Source organism: Sinocyclocheilus grahami, unplaced genomic scaffold, assembly GCF_001515645.1.
Source record: "Sinocyclocheilus grahami isolate Dianchi unplaced genomic scaffold, SAMN03320097.WGS_v1.1 scaffold121.1, whole genome shotgun sequence".
Taxonomy (NCBI): Eukaryota; Metazoa; Chordata; class Actinopteri; order Cypriniformes; family Cyprinidae; genus Sinocyclocheilus; species Sinocyclocheilus grahami.
The window spans coordinates 759,918-770,059 of record NW_015505300.1 but is presented as its reverse complement, the minus strand read 5'-3'; the positions used below and the strand labels follow the sequence as shown (position 1 = coordinate 770,059).

Below are 10,142 nucleotides of genomic sequence, written 5' to 3'. Positions count from 1 at the left end.
CCGAGGGACGGGGGGGGGGGGGGGGGTCAGATATTAGCAGAGCAGGTATGAGTCAACACCCACCCAACAGGCCTTGAATCACCCAGCAGGGGTGTATCACAGTATTTTCTCCCTTAATTAACATTTAGACTGTTTCAGCCAGTGAGGTTTTGTGCACTGAGTTACGAGACGCTGAGTCTTTTGACATGTTTGTCAGCATTTAATGAGTCAGTGTCATAGTGTGGTGGACAAACCTTGGCTAGACTGGCTGTGAAAAGCACACATTCAAACAGCTCGCCCATTTTCTGCAGGAACTCATCAACGTGAGGTCTTTTGAGCACATACACCTACGAGGGGAGATATTGTGGTACACAGAGCCATTTGAGTCAGTTTAAATGATAAAGTGCTCATAATGCATATAATAATAATATAAAAAGTTATTTAAAAAGTATTATATAAAATATAATATATAATACAATAACGTGATGACAGAGCCATTTAAGTCCATTTTAACTGATAGTAAATGTTCATAATACATATAATAAAAATTTATAAAAATATACAATACTAAAAAATGTAAGTCAAATTAACAAAACAAAATAATATAAAAAATATGGTGAAACACTGAGCCATTTATGTAATTTAATTCAAATAAATTTGCAATTAAATTGGTAAGGACTTATTAAATATACTTCTTATAAATCTTTATAGTATAAAACATAATAGTAAAATCTTTAAAAAAAACCATACACTATAAAATATGAAAATGTATAATACATATGACAATAGTAAAACCTTTTTTTTTAAACAATACATTCTAAGATATATGAAAATGTATATAAAGTATTTTCATAATACATATAGGAATACAATTTACAAAAATATATAATATTGTGATACACATCCATTTAATTTAAATAATGAACAATCTTTATCATCTTTATAAATCTCCATAAAATAAAACATTACAATAATAGTAGATCTTTATAAAATAATACACTATAAAATATAATATAATAATACAAGTCATGCTGTTCTTCAATCTGAATGTCAAAACATTAAGCAGGCACAAATCAAGCACAGATGATCTGCTTCAGCTCCATGAAGACAAACGGCTGCCACCTAGTGCAAGTAATCATGAATAGGCCTCCCAGGACAGACAGCCTATCCTGGATTACTTGAACAAGGGAACAGCCAATCAGCCATGTTCAGCACTCCATCTAATGAAGCTGATACTGACATAAAACCCATCAATGGCTTCATAACTGCTACAGAATACACTAGAGCATTTATAATTGCTCAAACATACACATCTTCAGCAATCTGATGTCAGTGTAATATGAAACCTGTGCATGTTTCCATCAGTACTGTACCTGATGCACTGTGCCGTCGATCTCCACTGGGACGATGAAATCAGCGTTGCTAATGGGCTGTGAGAAAGAAACAAATGCAACACAGACGAGTTATGACACAGCTTCAGATGGGAGACAAATGTAAAGGAAACGACCCAACTAAACCCACCCAAACTTTCACATGCTTTCTGAAATATCCTTTCAATAAAGTATGTATTAAATTGAAGACTAAACACTTATCTTCTTGCATACTCATGTTTTAATGACAGTAACTATTAAACATTATTCCAAACAACTTATACATGACAGTTGCTAACATGCATTTTCTGTGAATCATAGCTTCTCTCATGCTTTGTCTGTCTTCTAATTAAAATAAATCCTCCAGTGAGCTTTTTAGTCACTTCTACTATCAAAATATTACACAAACTAACAACAGCTGATAAACATGTTGACTGCAATCAGAGATTATTGATGCGTGATAAGCTCTATTTAGTTATATTTTGAATTAGCTAAATGAAAGTGCAGTGATAAACAGCAGAGGGCGTCCGTGCTCTTTCAACACAAACCTGCCTAATCAAATATTAATAATCCAGTGTGAGGGACGTTTGAGAACTGCACACTTCAAACATTTGTCCTTAGCATGACTGAAATCAATGGACTTCAAGGCAAATGTAGCCAACAAATCCTGACATGTGAAATAGTCAGAAAAATCTTCTTTTTTATTTTTTTTAATTGAACAGTTTGAGCTTCAAGACAAAAAAAATAAATAAAATAAATTTTCCAGTATCATATTTGGTATATCAGGCTTTTATGGCTCATACTATGACTCATGGACTTTCTGTTTATTTGGAGGCCCAAAATATATTACAGTTACTCACATTTTAACAAAACAAAAATATACGGACAATTAGGTAAACATAAGTTGTTTCAGTTCACTTAAGTGTTCATCTTGAAATATTACCAACAATAAAAAAAGTTATAGTTTACTTTATAAAAATCATAAAAGATTTAAAAGCAAAAAGACACGCTTAACATGACCTGAGGTGGGATATTTTTAGAATGATACTTAAATGCCTTTTACATGCTACAAAAAAAAAAAGAACTATTTCAATCAGATGACCAAAGATTTTTTCAAACTGTTTTTTCAGTAAAGTTCTGATCATGTTGATAATTTAGAGGCCTTAATATTTTGTGTATTAAATATGATACAATAGGCTAAAGGGTTGAAACTCATTTATAAACAAACTACCCCATACCAGTGTTATTTTAGTATCACTCAGATACTATTATAGTTTTATTGATATTTTGATTCAGTTTTTACTTTTATAGTTTGTTTTCATTTTAATTTTAGTTAATGCTTTAGTAATTTTGTTGTGTGTTTGTCATTTTTAATAGTTTTTGTTTTTATGTCTATTTAGTTTTTCTTAAATGTTATTTCTGTTTAAATTTTAGGTATGAAGTTCATTAAAATTAGAAATTCTCCCTTGGCAACAAGCTGAAATGAAATGAAAGTTTGTTTATTCAATTTTATTTCAATTAACAAAATATTTTAATGGTTTTAATTTTAGTTTCAGTTTTATTTAACTACATAACCCTGCCCCACACTAAATGTCTGAGTTTCATTCACAGATCAAAATGCTGAAAAGTTCAATACTGAGTTTCACAATTAGTGTTGCTCTTCAACGCTCCTCCTACTATCAGCAGAGACAAATGAGCCCTGACCGGGCAGTCACTAAGCATCACAGGAAGCTCTGCCCGCATGCACATACATCCCTCACACAAAATAGGTCACAGTGGGTCAGTGTCACCAAGCAAATTACAGATAGAAGTCACAGTTACATTGCATCTGTAGTCCATCCCTGGTTGTTTTTGTTTGGGAAATAGCTGAAAAAGATCTGAACTAGTTTCAACAGGCAATCATTTATGAATTACCTTAAATGAGCTGTGCACCAGAGTCTCATCCAAGTCTATTACCACACACTTCTTCCCATAGTCATTTATGTTAACCTCAGGGAGGAGGTACTTCTCTGGAGGCTGTGAAAATGCAAAACAGAGAGAGTAAACATGATGAACATGGAGTAACTTCAGCGTAATGAGTGAGAAATGAGGAACGGGGGGGTTAAGCCGTGATGTGTTAGACCGTTATCAAGCAAAATGAGCTGAAAGATGGGGAAAAGCAGCACGATTCCCAACCATCTACACATTTCCTCTGGAAATTGTAAGGGAAGGCTTCGGGCATTTTAGGAAGTGTGTTTCCTGAGCTGCACAGATGACACACACGCAGCAACATCCCAGCTTTTCCGAGCGGAAGTAGAAAGGATTACAGCCGTGTGTGGGGATTGAAAGGTTTTTCACACATTAATCAGAGATGCAGGATGGGTAAGGTTAGAGAGTGAGAGAGTGACTTCAGCACTGGCTGCCTGTATGAAATCCCATCGCTTTATTTATAAGCTGCGGGTGAATGAGTCCCTCTCTTGATCCAGTTCTCTAATCCTCACTGCACCGTCTCAATACAAGCGGAGGCAATCTTGTTATAGAGGGAGGCAGTATGCTGTCGAGTCCATCTAATCTAAATCCCTGTCTCTTTATTTGGATGAATCAAGCTTAAGAGGAACCGCTGGAGTGCAGTCATGATCCTGGTCCAAAATGTTGAATGAACACAGAAAGACACTAGAACACTTACAGTTCGGCTCGACGTGAATTCCTAGTCAGCACACAAACAGATCAGCAAATCAGAAACATCATTGTGTGGATAGAGTGATTGCTACTAAAATCTCATGGCGAAATCATTAAAGGACTGATCATGAGATCTGACCTTCCCAAGTGGACTTAAACAGCCTACCACTGAGATTAACAGCGGAACAGACACAATAAATCATTATCAATTAAAGATCGCAGATAATCGGCAAACCTATTTATGAGCCTTTTGAATTGAAAAGTGTGTCATTTTGTACTTTCATCAATATCATAACATAATAAAAGAAAAGGCTATAAAGGAAGCCATTTGTAGGTTGATTTCCAAAAAGGTAAAAGGTAAGGCTGGCCTAGCTGACAGATTTTTTTAATGAAACTAATCTTTGTACACTACCGTTCAAAAGTTTAGGTTCGGTAAGATTTTATAAATGTTTTTGAAAGAAGTCTCTTATCCTCACCAAGGCTGGTTGCTTATTTAATCAAAAATACAGTTAAAACAGTAATATTATGAATATACTTTCAAATGTAATTTATTCTGCTGAATTTGTCAGGATTCTTTAATGAATAGAAAGTTCAAAAGAACAGCATTTATTTAGAATTGAAATATTTTGTATAATTTCACACTGTATGTCATTTTTGACCAATTTAATGCATCTTTACAGGATAAAGGTATTAATGTCTTTTTTTCTTCGTTTTTTTAACTTACTGACCTCCAAAATTTTGAACTTTTGTTGAAAATTATGAGGCAGCTTTGTTAAATTCTCCAAAAAATACTTAAAGTCTTCAAAACATCAGTAACATTATGTTAAACAATGAACCAACCAGTAATGTTTTGCATCGTATGGCAAAGTTTTCCAACAAAAATGTGTTTTTTTAATTTATTTCGCTACATTAGAGCTGTAAAATGTTCAGCTTGTTTCAAAGTTTTATTCTGAATTTATAGTTATAATATTTCATAAAAATATAAAAATGTATTGCTAAAAATGGGCCAGTGAAAATATTGACAGGTTAAGCTTAAATATAAAAATGTACTGTTGGGCCCTGTAAACACTTTGGTGCTAATGCTGAAAATTTTGCTCTGCACCTTTAAATGGATTAGAATACAGTGGGAAAGCACTTGCATTATCAAATCAGAAATAGTCATACTCCCAATAGTTAAAAAGGAGGAGGGTGGGCATAGCCAACACATGCCTTATCATGCTAAATGCCTTATCCCAAAACTGTGTGGAAAAACGGTGCATGCAAGCATCCATCAGGCAAAGTGCATTACTGTCCACAGAGCCACTTCAAAAGCCGATTCGAGTGTACTGTGGTGCTGCGCTCCATGCGGCATGCGAGAGCACACAGACAGACGGCACGGAGTGGAGTGGAGTGGAATCATACATACACTGGGGATAGGGATGACCTCAACCTGGTCACACTGGGACATGATGAGAGATGAAGACAGAGGAAACAAACAGGAGAGGAAATGAGGTGCTGAACCACAAGACAAATGGATAACAACTCAGACAAATGTGATACAGTCTACACAGAAAAAGAGAGAGAGAGTTGTGATGACTTCTGTTTAACATCAGCAAAGCACACATGATGCTGAGACGCAGAAGAAGCAGAGGCCTTGAATAGAGTCTCTGAATCAATACGCATCTGATTGACTGTAATCACTCCCCGTATGAAGAGGGTGTTTGGGCATCTCACCTTTGGTGGAGCTCCGTTCTCCTCCACAGGCGGGGGCAGAGGGCTGCTGTTGTTGTTGGGGGTGTTGGGGGGCTCTGCATCGTAACTTCTCAGGCAGCAGAACAATGAGCTGAAGATGCTGCGAGTCCTCTTCTTCTTCAGACTGCTGTTAGACAGTGAAACTGACAAAAAAGCGGACAGAGAACACATTGAACACAGTTTAAACACATGACTGCAATAATAATTCACTAGGGATGCATTTTATTAGTGGCAACACTGGTGCGTTAGCAGCTTGTTTTTTATTTCAGGTCGTCATTTATAATAAATTCATGTCATTTACATCAGTTAACTTTTTGCTGTACATTAATGATTTGAATAATGATTAAACTTCAAATATTTACAATAATACCACACTAGTTACTGGACAATCATAGAGATGTTTTATTTTATTTTGAAAAACACTGCTAAATGAACTCTTTAAACATTTGTTATATTGTGAAATATTATTGCAATTTAAAATAATGTTTTCGTTTTGAACATATTCTTTAAATGTATTTTATGAATTTTCAGCAGTCTTCAGCACCACCAGTGATCCTTCAGAAATCATTCTAATATGCTCAAGAAAAAATCCTTATTATCAATGTTGAAAATGTTGTGCTGCTTAATGTGAATTTTTTTCCCCAGGATTCTTTGATAAAGAAAAAAAAACAGCATTTATTTTTTTTTTTTAATGTCTTTACGGTCACTTTTGATCAATTTAATTGCATTCATGCTCAATAAAACTGTTAATTCTTTCAAAAAAAAATGTATATAAAAATCCTACTAACTCCAAACTTTTGAACAGATATATTGATATAGACCATGATATCGGTTATCAATTATCAGTTTTAATATGTTTGATTTGGGTTACATTCACTTCAGTCAGCAAAGATTATATATGACACAAAGTTCAATAACACTTAATAGGACGCTTGGTGGTGGGAACGTCCGAACACCCATTCTCCCAGTGCAGGATGTCACATGGGATCTTCAATTAAACATTCAGATTATTACTACTGATTATGGGCTGGCTTTACACCAATACACTGCACATAATGAGGCGACATCAAAGACCCTCATGGTTCTCCTCTCATTCTCACACACACACACACACACACATTAATAATAATCTGCCTTCATTCCAGCGCCACAGCGGAGGCTCTAAATGTTAACACTGAGGTCACCAGCAAGTAAAGGCCCTTTAAAAATAGTGACAAGCAGGAAAAATAATGAAACTAGACCCCACTCGCTTACAAACCCCACCCCATCAGGCTCCTAAACCCTCGTCCCTCCACTATTGGCTGCCAACTCCAGAACCATTTTAAGGGACAGAGGCTATTTTCCCTCGTTCCTGAAGCTTCAATGATGACTTCAGAAGCATAGCTGAGTGAGAGAGGCGGAAAATTTAAGGGAGAAAGGGAAGAGGAGAGGAGGGGCAGCAGCAGGAGGAGAGGCAGAGCTAAGAAAATGAACAGCCTATGAGAACCATGCATTCCTCTCCCGCCCCTTTAGCCATCTCAAAGCTTCAGCCGAACATCATGCTTTTCTTCTCTAAAACTCTACAATACTTTACACCCACATTAAGTATGAAATCGAATGCCTTATCAAATGCATCAAATTAAAAGACAACTGGAAAGATTCTGCTTCTAAATATGCATTATGAGGTGTTATTTTGTTTTCAAAAGAGTGGATAATTTTTCATAAGTGGCAGAACAGCAGCATGGCTTCACTCAGGAATACTGTAGGAGTTGACCTGTTCAGCATCATGCTTTGAGATGTAAAAACATATCTTGATATCAAGGTCTACTGATTTGCCTGTCGCAACAAGGGCGTCTTTGCAATTCCACAACAGAGACCTACACACAAAAAGCATAAACACACATCTGTCTGTAATCTAGTTTTTATTTCAATGCCTTTACCACAAATAAAGAGTAAAAGTATAGACTACAAAAGCACTCAATGAGCAACTAATTGTTATATAAACTATTTCCATATGCACTCCAAATAAATAAAGGAATAAAATGCAGTGAAGTACGGGGGGTTTTACATAATTGTGGACAGAATGCAAAAAAGAGCCCTGTCAGGCAACGGGCCAGAGACATTGATCACTGCGGCGGACTTTTTCAGATGCCATCAGAGCTGAAGGCATGAGAAGATGCAGCTGCCATAAAACAACCCTAAAACTACTGGCTTTAATTACTTCTGGCTTAATATTAACCTACATGTTGGAAAGACTCATTAATGGCTTTGAAGAGGGAGGCCTGGTCTGGATGAGATCAAGGCAGTATATGTGAGTCACAAAAGGCATTTAAAGTGTTGCCTAATAGGCTATCAAGAGCACAAGGACCATTTTAGACGGTTCAACTTTATTCTGTGCTGTTTTGAGAGGGCAGCTGTTAAAGAGCTTCTCCACTCAGCCTCCCAGAGGTCAAAGGTAAAGCCCTGGAAGCGCTCCATCCAAATGTCTGCTGTCAGAGCCGGACATCCTCTGATGGGCAGCCCTGCTAAACTGCCTTCACAGCTGCATATCTCTGCAGCAGAGACATATGAACTCATTTTTCTTTTCTTTTTTTTCAATCTTCATATAAAATGTTTATATTTTATTTAAGGCGAGATACTATAGGCACACCTCTTTTTTTCATGCACTAGCCAATTTTTTGGGGATATTTTGCTTGTATAGTTTTTTTTTTTTTTGAAAGGACTAATGGAAAGGAGTGTTTATTTAAAAAAGGGGGGGGGGGTCAGTACATTTCAATTGCATATCTTTAAAGGTCACTTTCTCAAAATTTGTTTCTCTTGCACTAAGCCAGAAATCTTTAGTTTCACCAAATTTTCCAGTTGTATTCCTATCATCAATATTTTTACAGAGGTTTGTTCCTGTATCATTTGCCTAATTTATATAACACTTAATGCCTAGAAACATGGTGAAAATGTATTTTTTATCATTCTGTTGTTGACAGCATTTTCAGATTTATGGAGTGATAAAAAAAAAAGATATGCAAACTCCATTCTGTAAAATTCTTTAACTCTGACATGTCAACAAAATGAAACAAGAATTTTGAACCTGGCTTTATCCAGTGTTCAGATTTATTTTCTGGATTTTTACGCAAATTAGTGCCAACATAATTACATTGCCTCATTTGCACACTTAAACATTTAAATGACATTTCAGAAAACGTGTGCCCGATTCACCTGTGGTGTCTTGCTGTAAAATATATGAAAATGTTCGTTTACCCCCTGACAACCTAAAGCATCACACAACTGACATAGCATTTCTACTTAATTATTCCTGTTGCTGACTTGGCTGAAAGAAGAACAAATGAACCGCTTCTTAAAAACACTCTAAATACAACATGTGCCCTTTAAAACACTCTACTTGTGCAATTCTTCCTGAGCACTTCTGCCAGTGGTGACAGAAAGAAACATGTTTGTGTTGCTCTCCCTCCACATCACGGGCGACCGACGCTGACTGAGACAGAGCCCAAACTTTCAGTCAGCACTTTAACGTTACATTGCGCCTTTACGGCGACTCCGTTATATAAACGCATTGTTCTGCATCAACAATAACACAGTCATATAAAAAGCACATTAAAAGTTACCAAAAAAATGCACTATTCTCGCTTCTGGTAGTACAACGGTAATGCAATGCCTAAAATGTTTCTTGACTGGGGCTCGCAGCCCGCTCGTTTAAAATGGTGGGTAACGTTAAAGCTAACAAAACGCGCTACGGTGAGCAACTTCAACACACAAAAACACCTCTCACCTTTCTCAGCATTTGACGAGAGTATCTCCTCCTCCTTGGGGTTCGTAACCTGCGTTATTATGGACGTGTTGTCCATGGAAACGAGATGTTAGCTCCTTTTTCCAGCGAGTTCTGGCCGTGTCCGTGTTTCAGGTTGTGCTAACAGCTAACGTTAGTTGAGTTAATGGCAGATCTCCAGCCAGCAGCAGACTGCTGTCGCTCAAGGCTAGCGTGGGCGAACGGACTGCACCCGACCACTAATCTTTGCGTTTTGTTGCATTAAAATACGCGTCGCGGACACACATTTGATCAATCAGCCCGTACAAATGCGCATAACAAAAATCAATTGCGACAGCGCCGAATGGCTAACAAGTAGTTGGAGGCTGGATTGCTAATATAAGATAGCGTTAGCGAGCTGACCACGAAACCTCCAAATTTAGGCTGAATAAATGACCCGCGCGATGTCTGAACGCTTGCGGTTAAACTCCTGGAGCTATAGAGGAGGACGCCGACATCTGTGCGTTTAAGCGATCGTCAAAAACGGCTTCTCCGTGTTTTCTGATGTCTGCTTCCAATATGGAGACGACGAGTGTTTGATATTCGCGAGATAGAGCTGAGGAACAGCAGGAGGAGGTATTTTCTGGGAACCCCCTCCCTCAGAT

The 10,142-nt window shown here is 37.0% G+C and overlaps 1 protein-coding gene across 2 annotated transcripts in view; it reads right to left on the bottom strand.

Moving 5' to 3' along the window:
* Positions 1–10,142, bottom strand: part of LOC107589830 (CTD small phosphatase-like protein) — a 13,790-nt gene extending 3,648 nt beyond the window's left edge. Inside the window, exons 1-6 of one of the 2 annotated variants that reach the window (XM_016278376.1) lie at positions 9,502–10,142; positions 5,721–5,881; positions 5,413–5,445; positions 3,264–3,365; positions 1,353–1,409; positions 234–326 (exon numbers count right to left, since the gene is read on the bottom strand). In XM_016278376.1, the coding sequence (XP_016133862.1) occupies positions 234–326; positions 1,353–1,409; positions 3,264–3,365; positions 5,413–5,445; positions 5,721–5,881; positions 9,502–9,577 (522 nt within the window). In that variant the 5' untranslated portion in view covers positions 9,578–10,142. The remainder of the gene's footprint in view (positions 1–233; positions 327–1,352; positions 1,410–3,263; positions 3,366–5,412; positions 5,446–5,720; positions 5,882–9,501) is intronic. The other variant, XM_016278377.1, reaches the window with a different exon arrangement.